Below are 18,062 nucleotides of genomic sequence, written 5' to 3'. Positions count from 1 at the left end.
ATGTTTTGAGATGGGGGTCCACGGCCAAGTACATGTACATTTTGGGGTCCTTGACATGAAAAAGTCTGAGAACCACTGATATAGAAACATAAGCTTTTTCAAAAAACTGATAGGATTTAGAAGACATTTTGTAGAATCGGAACCACATGCCTTAATGGGTTAACTACTTTTCCTTGGGACCCCGGAACTCCCCCAAGGACCCCATAGGGGTCCCCACTTTGAGAACCACTGCTCTAGCTCAATACTACAGACATAAAGAAAGACAGACAGACAGACAGACAGACAGACAGACAGACAGACAGACAGCAAACAGACAGACAGACTATAGCTATGAACAAAGCTACTTCCATTTGAATCACTCATGTTAACTGTAGTAACGTCAGACAGTGGATACAAGGCTGTGAGTGCTAAAGCTATACTGCCAAAGCCCCGAACACAGTTACCTGTCGTCCCCCTTCCTTCTCGTACCGCGGTTCCCCCTGAATGGCAGGACACGTGTGAGCCCTGACACGGGACATGCTCCCCCCCAGACAGGCAGGGACCCCCCAGTGGAAGCCCTCAGCAACAATGACAATGACAACACCACTACCACTACTACTACTACCACCCTGCTCTGTGACGCTGTGAAGTTTCAATTACTGCTGCTCCACGAGCGGGCTTTAGCTACCTGCCGCCAGTCAGCCTGACAGGACAGGGAAGGAAGGAGGGAAGGGAGCGACTGCTGGAGAATTGGACACCGGGGAGAAGGAGGGAGGGAGGGGGGGAGAGAGAGAGAGAGAGAGAGAGAGAGAGAGAGAGAGAGAGAGAGAGAGAGAGAGAGAGAGAGAGAGAGAGAGACTGAGAAATTGAGAGAGAATTGGATATTGAGAATGAAAGAGAGAGTGACATGAATACTGTAAGATTTAACCATATGAACCTGATGAATTGAATACACAGGACCACAATGGAATCAAGCCCTTATAGGGCTTTTTATGTTATCCTTTTAGCATCGTTGTATAATCGTACCACTGTACCATTTGCAAACTGTTAATAAAGTATTCAAATCAATCAAACCCTAGTGTTCCCATTCTATTTGCGGCTAACTCTGTTGTTTGACGAGAATGGAACACAAACTTAAAAGAGTAGTTCACCCCAAAAAATAACAAATGTTTTATCAATTACCCCATGAAGCCTTGAATTCATGGAGATTTTTTTTTTTCACACATTCACATTCCTATAAGCCAATAATTTGATGATGGCGGAGTCTCCTGTAGGAGACTGAATTGACCTGCATTTGAGTCCGCAGGGTTAATTAATAGAAAATGTGTCATTTTGTGGGTGAACTACTCCTTTAATTAGTATCATTGGTACACACCAAGGAAATGACATCACACTACTATTTCATCAAATACGGCTGCCATGAAAAGTGCCCGATATCTCTGGGTCCTTTTCACTGCGTGCTCCGACTCAAACAAACATCCCCTTTGCTCTTGCTCTTGCACTTAGTAAATCGTTGTTGTCGGGCTAGAAACCTCTTATCTCAATTATTATTATTTTTGTGTGTTTTTTCATAAATTAACGCCCTACTTGATCATTCTACAGCGTCGCACAAAAGCATCAAAAGCAGCAGATCTACAAGCTCGAAAGGTGGCGCGAAGCGACGCGTTTCGAGTTTGTAGATCTGCTGCTTTTGCCATTTTTTTTATTTCAATCCTGAAAAGTAACAGTTTTGGACGTATGAGGTTTCCACCCGACAGAGACAAAATCCGGAACGCAGTCATCCCGTGCATCTCACTCTGATCACGCAGTTTTAAGTGACTCTGGAGTCTGGGATAAGAGCGTCAGCTAAATGCCTAGGTTGTGAATTATAATTGTAATTCCACGGCAGTTTGCTTGTTGCTAATGTTTACAGCAGTTACACTCTGTACCGTTTCTCTATTTGCTGAAACAAAAGGCCCTGCAGGATTAGTGTTAGTGGGGGGAAAACCAATATCATTTTCACCAGGCGGATCAAACATAACTTCCCAAAGTCCCTCGTCAATTTTATTAGCATCCACATCAATCTGTAATTACAAATAATTGTTGCCACTTTAGAGCGCGGGTCGGCAAATACCGTTCGGGCCTCGGGCCAATTTCTTTCAAAGCCATTAGATGGCGGTCCAAAACATACAGTAGTTAATGGCTAATTCAATACATTGATTGATAACAAATCTTGCCGATGTGATTTAGGCAAGACAAGTGTATCTGCGTAGAGCACATTTCAACAGCAAGGCGATTCACAGTGTTTTACATAAAACAATGTTTATACTTTGTTGTTCGGAGTCTCCCAGACCTCTTATGAGGTCTTATGCAAAGGTTAAAATGTGATTTAGATAGCATGTTATTTAGACAAGATGCCATGTTCATTTGTTGACCTGACATCCTATAGTTTGTATAGTTTAAACATACATTGAAACAATAAATGTTTTTACATTATAATGTTTCGACCGATGATGGGTTTTTGGTTTATCTATGATCCTGGATTACTGAAGCACTACACTGTCTCTAAGCATTTGATGTATGTGTTTACCTTTTAAGAGTGTCTGCTAATTGCCTAAATTGTACATTGAAGTGTCCATTTCTCTAAATCTACTGTACTCGAGTGGACATTTGGCCCTCACAAGTATAGCAGTACAAGTACACACGCACACGCACACACACAGACACACACACACACATGCGCAGGTACCTCTCATTCTACAACAGCACACACACACAGCACTAAAAATAACCTATGGAGGAATTATGTGCAGAACCCCATAATGTGCGTGACCCCTCGTCCCCGGGGTGGGTTTCAGCGTAATTGGCGCGGCTAATGCTCGGCGGTAGCTGTTGGCCATTATAAGGTGAGCTGCGCGGTGGAAGCATTAGCGTCTCACAACAGCATCTCCCCCCATTGTGTGTGATGTACGGAGGGGGGGGGGGGGGGGGTTGGTGGGGTGCACGGGGGTCCTGCCGCCCCGCCGTGACCTGCATCTCGATGAGCTAGACGAATCAATACCGCGGCGGATAGGGAGGAACACAACAAGCTCGGTGCTGTTTAGCGGGGGGAACGCTAACCGCCGAGGAACGGAGCGGAGCACACAAGGGGTCAACCTTCAACAATTCATGCTTCGTTCCAAACAGGAAGGGAGCACAACCACTGTTGTTGCCCGATTTTTGCGAGAGAAATATAAGCAACCAGGGTCTATTGAAAACAAGCCCAAAGGAAGCGACTATAGGGGCACATAAATATAATACATTGGCTATTTGAAAATGGATCTACAAGCTCACAGCACGTAACGTATTAAAAAAAAACATTGTGAAACATTTTTTATCGTTTTTTAAACATTTCAAACCACACAAATCTGGTACGGGGGAGTACATATACATTTTGGGGGTCCTTGACATGAAAATGTTTGAGAATCACTGGTTTAAACGACATTATAAGAGACAAGCCCAAATAAGCAACTATCACTTCAGAAACGAGCAAAAAAAATTACATCATGGCAAGGTAACCACACAACCCAAACATCTATACCTAAGTGTTCCAGCCCTTTAAATGAAGTGAAATGGAATCTGATTTAATTGCATTCACACTCCAGCCTCTCCAGCACTCTCTTAACCCTTCAGTCACTTAAGACTATTCCAGGAGGTCATTGTTATGGTCAAGGACAAACTGAACCACATCTTGTGAATAAGAACACACTCTTAATGTCTTTGGACAGATGGGAATGGGAGCTCAACTAGAGGTGCAACAATTAATCGACCTAATCAATTTAACTGATGGAGAGTTACTGAACAACGCTCTATAGCAATGATTACTATCAGAATATAGAGCTTTAAAAAAAGTTTTTGCACTTACCCTATCTTAATTTTTTTGCATAATTACCAACTTTACCACACGAGTGCTACATAAACACTTTCACTGTATGGCAGAATCAGCCCTTTTTGTACATAAAAGTGAAAAATATAGCTACACAACTACTAGTGCTTAAAAGGATCTAGGAAGCCGAGTCAAATACAAGGTCTATTTAATCCTGTGCGCTGATCAATGGCACAAGGGCAGATATATGACATATATTATTACCTGATGTTATGCCAGGAGACCATATAAGTTTGAGGACTTGGGGACAAATCACCTGTGAAAGCTCCATCAGCGTTTAGATTGTGTGCTTAGTTCAGCATAGCCGCAGCCGTCTGCCAGCAGGAGCTCATTCTCAACTACTTATCGACTTCTAGCCCAACCATCCAAAACCCCATTTCAATTTCCAATTACACACACTTATGTGTTTTGGAACAATGCAAACGTCATTTGTTCGGTGTGGAAAAGAAACCCGCGGTCCATCTCCATCTTGGGAAGGCACCGTGTGCAAATGAGCCGCAAAAAAAATCTCATTACAGCAAAGTCTATATGTTCAAATATTACTGTCGCAGTATCTATCCGAGCAAGTCACTCAAACTGTTCCGTGATGTCAAGGCGAACGGAGTTGAAGAAAAGACGGAAGGCAGAGTCACACCAACGCAAGACAAAGGAACCGGAGAGACACACCACACACAGAAGAAGACTAAAACGTCATTTTGGTCACAGTTGTGACCGAAATGATATCAGTTGTCCACAGATATGTATCAAAAATGCCTTAAAAGTCCTTCAATTGTCACTTTAGAAATGTGCAGATACCCTGTATACACGTATACTGTATGTTGATTTGTTTACTGTTGAGTGAGAAAACAATGTTGCACATTAAGCTAAATAATTTGGGGACCCCCTGGGAACCAATGACATAGGGTATTCATTTATGACATGACAAAAGAACATAAAAAAAGATGACAAATGGAGGTATAAGGTTTCTGCATCTGCATGACAGCAGCGATATTCCTGGGAGGGTTGCAGAGGGGGACTGCAGCACTGGAGCAAAAATGACAACGGTTCAGCTGAGGGGACGTCTTTTAGGGCATGGGGTTGTCTCTTATCCCATTAAGACCGGAAACGGAGAGAATGCCGCGCTATGAGCTTGTGTATCTGTTCTTTTTTTAAATACATTTCAAATATTTGCTTCTGGGGATTCTAAAAAAGTCTAGGTTCTCAAACCTTTTTCATGTCAAGGGCCCCCCAAAATTATATGTATATTTGGCCAAGGTCAAAATATTTTGTTCCAGGACTCAATGAGGGTCAAGCAAAGACTTGAGTTAAAAATGTTCCCTTTAAAAAAGATAAACAGTATATTCAAAGATTTGCACAAATTTTCACAATTGAAAAAGAGAAATAGCAGATCTACAAGCTCATAGCGCAGCACTCACGCTATGAGCTTGTAGATCTGCTATTTTTGAATAGCTAAAGAGATCTAAAATGGAATAGATGCGTTCCGGGATTGAACGGATTAAAGGGAAAAGCCCATATTTGGAGTTGAAAAGAACGGGCCGTACGTATGAAAGGCATTCAGACAGACTTGACAATTACATGAGTGTAGAGGACGGGCTCGGAGCCTCCACTGATAACCCCTCCAGTTTCTATTAAACCTCCGCCACTCCAGAGGAGCGCTCAAACAGAAGCAATCATCACACACACACACACAGACGGACGGGAACACCCACACACACATGCAGTCAGCGTCAGTAGAAACCGTGCACGCTTTAAAATAAGAGGCTAAAGCAAAGGAGAGGAGAAACACATCGTCTCTGTTCGGGGTGGAGGAAACCTCATATGTCCAAAACTGTGACTTTTTCGGCATTCAAATTCAGAAACAGCAAAAGTAGCAGATCTACAAGCTTGTACAACTGCTACTTTTGACACTTTTGGGTGACACTGTAGTATGATCAAGTAGGGTGTAACGAAAAAACGACATCAAGCGTATGACACGGGGGGAAACACGCACGAGTCGATGCATCTGTGGCATATTACGCGCACACACACACACACACACACACACACACACACACACACACACACACACACACACACACACACACACACACACACACACACACACACACACACACACACACACACACACACACACACACACACACACACACACACACACACCCACCAGTTTGGATGTCTGTCACCTCTCCTCCCTTCCCTCTCACAACTCTGCCGTCACCTCTCTCCTTCCCTCCTCTCCTTTCCATCCATCCTTTCCTTCAGCCCGGATCCCAAAAATGACAGAAATTAAATTACAGAAAACTAAGAACCGAAAAAGACTTCTCTCCCTAGCTCTCTCTCTCTCTCTCTCTGTCTTTCTCTCCCTCTCTCTCTCTGATCACCGTTCCAAGCGAAGGGTCGCTGATACACTCGTACCGCGGGCGGCGTGGCATATCATGTCCACCCCCCCCCCCCCCTCCAAAAATGATTCATTTTTCTATCACGGGGCGATGAGCGTGTGAAATGAGGTATATAATCAATAGCATAGGTTTGTAAACAGCAGCCGCACTCCAGGGAAAATGTGTTTTCTTTTGTGAAAATGAGACGCCCGCCTGATGTGTGCGTTTTTGTGTGTGTGTGCGTTTTGTGTGTGTGTGTGTGTGTGTGTGTGTGTGTGTGTGTGTGTGTGTGTGTGTGTGTGTGCGTGCGTGCGTGCGTGCGTGCGTGCGTGCGTGCGTGCGTGCGTGCGTGCGTGCGTGCGTGCGTGCGTGCGTGCGTGCGTGCGTGCGTGCGTGCGTGCGTGCGTGCGTGCGTGCGTGCGTGCGTGCGTGCGTGCAACGATGTTTACAAGGGCAATTTAGGGGAATCAAGGTCCCAGGCCCTCTCAGATGAAGCTGGGTCTCTGTAACAGGGCAGGATAAAAACGCCCAAGACGTGGAAACTGAAGCAACGATACTATTGTATCATGGGTGGGATGGCTCAGGGTAGAGGACAGAGTACAGCAACTTGCAATGGGCCTGGTCTTCAAGATACTCAAGACCACTTCAATAACGTTAAAGACGCACACAGGCACACCAGAGGGAGGTTAACATTAACCCCATGTTAAGTTTGCTCTACTGCTATGCCACCAAAATGTGGAATGCCCTACCAACAGACACCCAAAAGTGTGACTCCTAGTCCTTACCCTCCTTCAAAACCGCCATTAAAGAGCACCTGGTCTGCAATTTGTAACTGGTCCTAGCTTAACACCAGAAATTATCCCGCCCCCACCCCCGACTGTTTACTGTACATGTTTTGTTGCTACTAGTGTTGATGATGTCTTTGCGAACGCAGCGGAAGGAGGCGCGCCAAAGGCGCGCCTCCGCGCAAGTGGAGCTTACTATGAAACCGTGCTCGGGTTGTGTCTCTCTCTCTCTGTCTCTCTGTGTCTCTGTGTGCACTGCCTGTGTGCAGCTCCTCTGAGATAAGTAAATGTCCAATTTAGACGTACCATACATCAAATGAAAGGTCTTTCAAAACTGAACACACCTGTCAAGGTTGCGTTTAAGCCCGCCCCTTCCCCCGGAAGCCACGCCCCGGAGAAGGCTCCTAAAAACTCCCCATTGAAACCCCATGTTAAATGAAAAGTGCCCGAATGGCTCCGAAACTTTTTCTACCCCCCCTAAGTGGGGGTCTACGAACAAATACTTCGGCCTCGGATTTTGGCTCCGCCCCCCGGAAGTGGGTGAAACAGGCACTTCAAACACTTTGTTGAATTGTTCAAAAACATTCAAAGTTTTTTTTTTGGGAATTTTTATTTTTCTAACATGCTCCTTGTAACGCAGATTTCTTTTGTATTTTTTTTTTTTTTTTTTTTTGTTACTTTTTTTAAAATATTTGTTTTCATTATTATATATTTTTTTGTGCGTTCGCTTACCGCGTTCGCGCGTCTTACTTGTGTATATTACTGTATGACTTAATATGTCTTGATGAATTGAATACACAGGACCACAATGGAAGCAATTGGTACCACTGTGCTATTTTCAAACTGTTAATACAATATTCAATCAATCAATCAAACATAGGGATGAATTCATTCTACCGTTATGAAATGTGGAATGTCACAGTCACATGCACACTGGATTACTGCCCAGGGGCTGTGTTCAACACACTCACACCGACATGTGTCACTGTGACCTGCCGATAACAGCAGAGAGGTTCAGGTCTGTATGTGTGTGTATGTGTGTGTGTGTGTGTGTGTGTGTGTGTGTGTGTGTGTGTGTGTGTGTGTGTGTGTGTGTGTGTGTGTGTGTGTGTGTTTGCGAGTGCGTGTGCGTGTGCGTGTGCGTGTGCGTGTCTTACATAAAGCTGGGCGCGGAGTCTCTCGTCCTCGGCGCTGACCCTCTCTCTCATGACGGCGGTCTCCAGGGTCTCGTGGGTCAGGGCGCGCTCCACCGTCAGGATCCTGGACACCTCGTCCTGGACGTGGGCGTCGGCCTCGGCCCGCGCCAGCGCTGCCACCTGGGCCTTCTCTTGTGCCACCCTGGACAGGAGGACACACAACCACACACACACACACACACACACACACACACACACACACACACACTAGAATCAGTGGTTCTCAAACTTCTTTTTTTTGGTCTTCATTTCAAGGCTCCTCCAGATTACTATGCATTAGTGGTTCTCAACCTGTACCCACATGATTTGTTATTTTTTGGGGGGTCCGAACAGGATTTTTGGGGGGTCCCCAGATGACAGTAAAGTGACAATTTAAGGACTTTTAAGACCCTTTTAATACCTCATAATAAAACATTTAAAAACATTAATGCATCAAAAGTAATCAACAAACTATACTATAAAAACTGGTCAACCATTGAAAGAAATAACATAAGAAAGAGGCAAAAATTGTGTTGCGAGGCGTTGTGAGCTTGTTGATCAGCTATTTTCACAATATTTATCTGTTGAACAGAGTCAAACAAAAAATTTAATACCTCAACTCCAACAATTCCAAGTGCTTGTCAGGGTGGGGGGTCCCCAGTTCAGATATGATTATTTTTGGGGGGGTCCCCAGTTCAGATATGATTATTTTTGGGGGGTCCCCAGTTCAAATATGATTATTTTGGGGGGTCACTGCCCCCCCCCCCCCCCCCATCTTAAAATGTTTTGTGCCAGGGACCCCCGGAAGAGATGATTTGTGTTTTTTTTTTTAAACACTTTGAGAACCAGTTGATTAGGCCACAGACCTCCCACATTGTTTGTTTTGATTTATTGGTATCGGTCTTTGTCAGTCATTTCTGAAGTTATTTGTCATTATCTTCCCCAACCGTGCAATTTACGAAGCCTAAAAGCCAAACAGAAATGTAATTTCTACGTTCCAATGTGTAAACACAATGAAATCGTTCATCGCAATTATTTTTATGACTATTAATTGTCAAGTAATGTCATAATCGTGACAGCCCTATTAGTGCAGAGCTCCAAAACAGAATAGTAATAGTAAATACATCCTGCAAACTAACCATACACTCTAAAGCAGGGGTCTTCAATGTTCTTTTCAGGCCAAGGACCCCTTAGCTGAGACAGAGATGAAGCAGGGACCCCCCACTACATATTGGATAAAATTGTGTTGCAGATTAAACTTTTTCATAGATAGCTTCATAGACTTGTTTAACAGCACTATCATCAGTAGTTTGTTGGATTCTTAATGTGTATTGTCAGACATTTAACCACTTAAAGCAGATGATGGAGAGGGCCACTATATTTCCACACTCACTCCAGTGGGCCACATTGCACATACTGTCGAGCAGACACCTCTTATCTCTGTATTTAAACTTTTTTCGCCATTCTATGTCACACAAAAGTAGCAAAAATAGCCTATCTACAAGCTCAATACGCGTCGCAGCGCGACAGGTTTTCAGCTTGTAGATCTGCTATTTTTGGCTAAAGTTCTCCTCAGAATAGGGATGCTAGGGTTCAAGTGGTTAATGTAAAAACAAATATCCTGTCACACAAAGATTTGGCAGTCCCCCCTGTAGTAACTATGTGGACCCCCTAGGAGTCACGGACCCCCTGTTGAAGACCCCCTGTCTAAACACAGCAATGTCCTTCGTGCTCCACACCTTGCAGAAAGACGACGGCGTTTTCCAAACGAACAACAGTACATTCACAATCATCTGCGGCCAACGGTAAAAACTCTCAGCTTTAACATTTCAAAAGTGGCTCAAATTCTAAGCCCAATAGCCTGCAATGAAAGGAAGTTTGGAGGCCAACAGAGAGGACAAACTATGCTTAACTTTCCACACAAAGACGTAGGATAACATGCCAGCTGTTTGCTGCAGACACACTATACTGCTTTATTTGAACCTGGCCGCCAGGGTACTCATAGTTGCCTAGCAACACAATCCCTGCTTGGGAGAAGGTGGGGGAACGTCACTGGATACCAGAAAGTCTTTCTCCGAGTCGAAGTGAGTGAGTGAGTGAGTGAGTGAGTGAGTGAAACAGTGAATGAATGAATGAGTGAGTTAATGAGTGAACGAATGAGTCAGTTAATTAATAATTAATGCATGAATGAATGAGTGAATTAAATTATTTTATTGACCTTTATTTATTCAGGGAAAACCGTTGAGAGCAAGCTCTCTTTTTCAAGGACCCCTCGAGAGCAGCATGATCACAACATGATACTTAAAAAACAACACGAACAACATTAAAAACATCACAATGCAGGTAAATAAATAAGGGCTATACGCAGGTGCAGTCCTTACAGTATGTAATGCATCCTCAAGCAGTAAACCTAAATGTCTCTATAGAGACCAATCGATCCGTTTTCACAGAGTTCCCGGAGTTTGTTCCATTTGTCTGGAGCAGAGAAGATGAAAGCAGTCCGTCCTTGTTCACTGTTCATTCGTGGAGAGATAAGTCTAGTGTGTGTGTGTCAGTGAGCTTGTTTGCTATCCTGCAGTTTTTTCGAGTGAGTGAGTGAGTGAGTGAGTGAATGAGGGTTCCATTTGTAAATGCTCAGAGTTAAATTAACACTCAAGATTGTATCGGTGTCCTAAAGCAGTGGTTCTCAACCAGTGGTCCTTTGAGGGGGTTCCAGGTGGCCCCCAGCTAAATGATGGGAGAGTTGGTAACCAAATGGACCCTTATAGATCTTTAACTCTTGAGAGCCTAAAAACGAAACCAAAGAGTTAAAGATCTGCGTTACTTAATTAGAGACTTGTTATTTTGATCAAGTTTGCCCGTTATATCTCCTATTGGAACCACATCAATACAGCATGGAATTGTGGACAAACTCTCATCCAACGATAACAACATATTCGAAGTCTGAGAGTCTAAATCTCATCAAGCGGTGGTTCCATGGCTCAAATGCCGAATAAATCATGGACCTTGATATGAAAAGGGTTGAAAACCAGCGTTCTAAAGAGTCGTGTCAGGCTTTAAAACTCAGAAGGTCAAATAACAAAACCCTGCACCCTTGATACAGCTTGAGACGACATCACCGATGTCATCACTGAGCACCAAGGAGGACTATGACTCACAAAACATTGAGTTTTTGTAATGGATGGATGACTAAAGAGGTGTAGACTGTGTTGCCAGATTCTGTGAGAGAACCAAGCAACCAGGTCTAGGAAAACCAGCCCAAAAGAAGCGACTATGGGCCACATGAGTACTTTAACATGTACATCAGCTATTTGAAAACAGCAGATCTACAAGCTCACAACGCATCGCGATGCGACGCGTTGTGAGCTTGTAGATCGGCTATTTTCAAATCAAATCTTGCGGGGAAATTATAATAAGCAGATCTGGCAACCCTGGTAGATGGTCAAAACATTCCCTCAATGCCATCATCATCATCATCATCACCATATTGCAACGTGAGGAAGATGAGCGAGGGAGGCGATTGAAGAAAGAGAGAAATCTGGAGGGGAAAGTGAAGACAAAGGGTTCGACAGAGGTGGCATGACATGTTGTTTGACCCTGAGGAACAAAAGAAAAGAGAGAGAGGTGATAGAGAGAGGCAGAGAGACGGAGGGAAAGAGATGGAAAGAGAGAGAGAGAGAGAGAGAGAGAGGTGAGAGAGAGAGGCAGAGAGATGGAGGGAAAGAGAGATGGAAAGAGAGAGAGAGAGAGAGAGAAAGAACAGCCATGTCCAGCCTCACAGTCTAATAGGCTGCGAACGTCAGCACACTCCATCCATCACTGAGCCGTGACTCTCTCTCTCTCTCTCTCACACACACACACACACACACACACACACACACACAGTCACATACCGCTGAACAATAAAACTAGCACTCACACAGTAAAAAAGCACACATGCACGCACGCACACACAGTGTGTGTGCGTGTGCGTGTGTGTGTGTATATTACTATACTCGTGAGGACATCAGCTTTTTTGCGCAGCGATTTTATGAATGGCATCAGTAACATATTTTGTCATTTTTAACCGCAAGCTGGCAAAAGCGTAGATCTGCGATTTCTCGGTGCACGCCGCCATCGCACAATCGAAAATAAATCATGTTTAACTCTAATTTCAATCCCTAAACCTTAACCTCTAAATCTCTAATCCTAACCTGAATGTTTTTCTGATCGTTAACGTATCTCTAAAAGTTTTTTTCGTTTTTTTAAACTATAAAACAACCATCTTGTGAGGACCAGGAAAACGGTCCTCACAATGTATATTTCTTCAAATTCTACTATACTTGGTCCTCGCAAGTATAGTAATACAAGTGTGTGCGCGCACACACACACAGCTTCCTAATGGCCTCTTACATTCACCATTTCCCCACACACTCCTCCATGAATCCCTGCCTGCACTGCTAATGCGTGTGACTGCGGTCCTCCTTTAAAGCTGCACTCCCCTATAAGTTGACTGTGTCCTGTCCTTGATGCAGAAGAGGTCATTGTAACAACACCCGGGATGGATTTGAACCCGGGTCTCCCGCCCCCAGCTCCAAACATCTATATACCGAGCTTCAGGCAGTACTACCTGTTAACCAGTAGGTGTCCTCCTACTTGACACCACAGGGTCCTTAACCCATTCAATCCGGGAACACATCCGTGTAATTTTTTGATTTCTTGGGCTATTAAAAAAATAGACTATGGGTCACATGAGCACTTTAACATATACATCAGCTATTTGAAAATAGCCGATCTACAAGCTCGCGCCGCGATGCGGCGCGTTGTGAGCTTGTAGATCGGATATTTTCAAATAAAATCTTGCGGGGAAATATTAATAAGCAGATCTGGCAACCCTGCTGCCAAGTAGCTTGAAAAAAGGGACCGCCGTCTTGCATCGATTCTGCTACCGGGGTCCCAGATGGAAGTAGCGTGTGAAACAAACGTGACGCAAGCTTCTTCCATCTGGCGTGGAATAAAAAGGTTACTATAAAACATGTTATAGTCTACAAAATTGTTTAGCCTCATTAACCCTTTTAGTCCTATTTTATACTTCGTCGGTGTCGGGCAAAAATAGCAATAGCTAGCCAATCAAACATGTGATTTTATCAGATTTTATCAGTTCGATGCACCCCTAGATTCCTCTGTTGCATGGCCTTCCCCCCCCCCCTACATGCAATAGTTTTCTTTCTCTACAGCCCTGTAAAATGAATTAAAACATGTATCATTATTATTATTAAAAAATGAAAAATGAAAAATTGTTTGAAGTTGAACAGGCTCTCATCCCAACCATGAACCGTGTGAGAAGAACTGGGAAAGGCACAGCAAACAGTTTGTCTGGCAGAGAAAACTCTTTCAACTTGCCAACCCCCACCACAAGTGCGAACCCAAGCAAAGCCTACTATCGCTATAGCCGGATGCTATCTGTCTGACTGACTCGCCCGCTATTGCTTTCTGATCATTATTGCCTCGTTGTGGGATATTGGAACCATTTTTCATTCGCCTGTGGAAGATTGGCATTGTGAAGAAGAGAGAGAATTTGAAAAAAGAGAGTTTGAGAAAGAGAGAGTGCCGCGTACGGACGGACGGAGGAAGGAAAAATAGATCTTTTTTGGAGGATAAGAGGGTGAGGTTTGCTCTGGCAGCCGCAGAGAGAGAGAGAGAGAGAGAGAGAGAGAGAGAGAGAGAGAGAGAGAGAGAGAGAGAGAGAGAGAATGAATATAATCTTTGGTCAAAGTATGAGAAGATTGGCCCGGCAACCTGTGTTTTGATGAGTCAGTGCAGTGGACAGAGAGATGAAAGCAGAGGGATAGAGACAGGAACAGATAAAAGGAGGAGCAGTATAGTGTGCCAGCACAGCCAGGCATGGAGCTGCCGTTAATTTGAAGAAGGGAAAGGAACTGCGATTGTGTCCAGGAATGCAATACCCTTTTCAGCTAAGATGACCTTGCGTACTTGAGAATGCATCAGTTACTTTGTGGGGGGGGTGGGTTTTTTTTTTTCTTCTTTTTTTTCTTAACCCATTAAGACCGGGTACGCAATTCTGTGTAACTACTTAAATCATAGTGCGTAGATCTGCAATTTTTTTTTAAATCATGACAATTTGGTACAAATCTTTGAATATACAGTATATATATTTTTTAAAGCATTTTTTTTACTCAAATCATTGCTTCTGGGGATTCTACAAATGTTCTACAAAATGATATATATTTGTCCACTCGGTGCCGCGCTATGAGCTTGTAGATCTGCTATTTTTGAATAGCCCAAAGAAATCTAAAAATGACACACAGACATATGCGTTCCCGTTCTTAATGGGTTAAAGGCTGACGGGGAGATTAGGGCTGCTGCTCTTTATGATCGCTTTATGGACAGCCAGGCTGAAATGCTGCCGTACTGGGGGTCAAGTGTGTATTAAAGTTAGGGCGGGCAGGCCTGCACGCGCGGGGGGGGGGGGGGGGTGTATACGTGCGTGCGTGTGTGCAGTTTTCTTAACAACCACCGTCAAAAATGCTGTGGTGTGGTTCAATATCACCAAAGCCAATTCAAATACATTTAGCAGTTATCACCTGGAATCACCCCCCCAGGGAGCCATCTAAAATACATTTACCCCCACACACACCCACACCCACCCACACACACACACACACAAACACAAGAAGTGTTCCCCTTTAATCTCTATAACACTTCCCTTTCGCTTCCCTTCCTACCCTGTCTCTCTCGCTCTCTCTTTCTCTCTCTCCTCAACAGCGGTGGAAAAAGTACTCAAATGTTTTACTTGAGTAAAAGTATCAATACTGCAATGTAGAAGTACTGTTACAAGTAAAAGTCTGGTGTTCAAAATTTACTTGAGTAAAAGTACAACATTATTGGTATCAAAATGTACTTAAAGTACTGAAATGTTTGAAAATATATTAAAAGCTATTTTCAAATAGCCTAGTATAAAATAGGGCTGAAGTGGTTAATGTATGTTTTACAATGTAATCATTTATATCTGCAAAGTAACTAGTAACTACAGTTTTCAAACAATTGCGGTAGAGTACAAGTACAATATTTGCCTCTGAGATGTAGTGGAGTAGAAGTAAAAGCATTGGAAATTGGAAATACTCAAGTAAAGTACAAATACCTCAAAATTGTACTTAAGTACAGTACTTGAGTACATGTTCTTAGTTACTTTCCACCACTGCTCCTCAGCCTGGAGACTTCAACTATTTGTTCATTAATGCGTCGTGTCATCTAGCTGTCATCCGGGCCCCGGCCATCTCGTCTCAATAGCGTCTTTCAGGGACAATGCGTTGTGACAGGTCTGGCAACAACAGTACAGTACAGTACAGGCCCGACCGCCTGGCTCGGTACAAAAGGCGTTTAACCCATTCAATCCGGGAACGCATGCTGTGTCATTTTAGATCGTTTTGCTACAACCGTTGTTTTATACTTTGGGCTATTCAAACATAGCAGATCTACACGCTCATAGCGCGCGCTACGAGCTTGTCTTCTAAATCCTTAAAGTTATTATTATTAAATTTTTTTTACAAATGTTGCTAAATATCAGTGGTTCTCAAACTTTTTTCATGTCAAGGACCACCCAAAATGATATGGATTTGTCCGTGGACCCCCATCTCAAAATATTTTTGTTCCAGGGACCCCGAGAAGCAAAGATTTTAGTTAAAAATGTATATATATTCATAGATTTGCACACATTTTCACGATTCTTCTTAAAAAATAGCAGATCTACAAGCCCATAGCACGGCACTCGGTGCCAGGCTATAGCTTGTATATCTAACATTTTTGAAAAGCCAAAGAAATCTAAAAAATTACACACAGATGCGCTCCCGGTCTGAATGGGTTAAAGGCCCCATGCAATATTGATGTCGGAATAATGTCGGCTGAATGCTGGCTATGAATTTTTCATAGACGTAAGCCCTTCCCTCTAATACACTCGTATGCACGCGTACGCGCGCGCGCGCCCACATGACTCGACTCCCTCCTGGGCGCTGCTGTGGAATGCCGGGAGGAGACGGCTGAGGGCAAGTAGACAGATTCTTCTTTAGTTTTTTCACTTTGGTGTTCTTCAGCACTGTAGTAGCCACCTTGGTATGGATGTTTATCTGTTGCCTTAAAGCAGGGGTGGGCAACTTTGATGATGGAGAGGGCCACTATATTTCCACACTCACCCCAGAGGGCCACATTGCATATTCTGTCGGGCAAAAACCTCTTATCTCCGTATTTTTACTTTTTTCCTAAATGAATGCCATACTTCGCCATTCTATGTCACACAAAAGTAGAAAAAATAGCCGATCTACAAGCTCAAAACGCGTCGCAGTGAGCTTGTAGATCTGACTTGGAATCCTGAAAAGTAACATTTTTATTTAATTTCAAATGCATGTAGTTATACCTATGTTAACTTTATGAACTTAAATACAAATACTTTATACTTAAAAAAAGACAATAGAATTTTAATACTAGTCATTAAGCTACTAATATGGCCCGAAGTAATTAAAGCAGGTCATGTTTGCATGTTTGGAATTGTAACAGCTGAAATCAATAACATAATATTATCAGTATTCAGATATTAACCTGCTGGCCGCATGTGGCCCCCGGGCCACCAGTTTCCCATGTATGCCTTAAAGTCACGTCTGCTGCTGCAACAACTGAACATTATTTTGTTCAAAGATTGTTGGTCAAACACAGCCTCTAACTAAACATAAATACTCCCTTTTTTAGACACAAATTAAGTGCATTTGCAGATCCCACAATCTACCTGTTGTAATGTGAAGATTGTACAACAATCGAACTCTGTTAATATATATGTTTTAAACAATAAACACAAGAAAACAAAATCACTTATTCTTATTCAAAATCACTATTTTCTAATTTTCTGCCGTTTCACAACTCGCGAGTTGTGTCCCCTTCTGCTGGCCCTGGACACATAATTACAGTATATTGAGGTTGGCGAGGAATATCACTTCAAACATTAGCCGTGTTTTGAATGGGGAATATGAGTTTCTACCTTCAAAACAATGTCAAACAAGTCTATGAACATATCTATGAAATCTATGACAAAGTTTAATCTGGAAAACAATTTTATACAATATGTAGTGGGGGTCCCTGCTTCATTTCTCTCTCAGCTAAGGGGTCCTTGGCCTGCAAAACGTTGAAGACCCCTGATTTATAGAATGCAATTTATTTCGATGGCTGTTCTTTTCTTTAATGGCGTTTATGTTTTGGATCATTTAAAACCCCATGACCTGGTTTAGAAGAGGTGAGGGAAGCATTAGGAAGCACTTTGATGCTGCCATGGAGGTCAGACATGGATGGAAATAACATCCATTTGGTGCTGCGAGCAACCAACCTGGGATTGGTAAACACACCTACACACACACACACACACACACACACCTCGACACCCCCAGAGAACACAAAAACGAACACGAGAAACGTATGGAGTGTGAAATGATCTCGGTGCTACTGTACGTTAGGGCCTGAGGATATTAAAGCTTCTGTGTGTGTGTGTGTGTGTGTGTGTGTGTGTGTGTGTGTGTGTGTGTGTGTGTGTGTTAGGGATGGGCATTTGGGATTTTTTCTTATACACCCCCCCCCCCCCCCCCGAGATATTTCTCCTGTATTGATAGTACACAGTAGAGAGAGACAGGAAACAGGGAGAGAGAGACAGGGAGAGAGAGAGACAGGGAGTGACACGCAGCAAAGGCCGTCAGGCATTAGAGCCTATTTGTGGTATGTGCCGCTAGGCCATCGGCGGCCCGGCATTTCTTTGAAAATGTGGACACATGGAGTGTTCGCGGTTATCCGCAGTTGAACGCAGCGT

At 43.4% G+C, this 18,062-nt stretch overlaps 1 protein-coding gene across 2 annotated transcripts in view; it reads right to left on the bottom strand.

The window, feature by feature from the left end:
- chchd3a (coiled-coil-helix-coiled-coil-helix domain containing 3a) overlaps positions 1-18,062 on the bottom strand; it is a 153,374-nt gene that overhangs the window by 85,641 nt on the left and 49,671 nt on the right. For both annotated transcript variants that reach the window (XM_080421851.1, XM_080421852.1), the window contains one exon: positions 8,204-8,384. In XM_080421851.1, the coding sequence (XP_080277977.1) occupies positions 8,204-8,384 (181 nt within the window). The remainder of the gene's footprint in view (positions 1-8,203; positions 8,385-18,062) is intronic.

Source organism: Gymnoscopelus braueri, assembly GCF_963280865.1.
Source record: "Gymnoscopelus braueri genome assembly, chromosome: 23".
In the NCBI taxonomy this organism is placed as follows: Eukaryota; Metazoa; Chordata; class Actinopteri; order Myctophiformes; family Myctophidae; genus Gymnoscopelus; species Gymnoscopelus braueri.
Note: the sequence above shows the minus strand (reverse complement) of the source record. Positions and strands in the feature narration are given on the sequence as shown.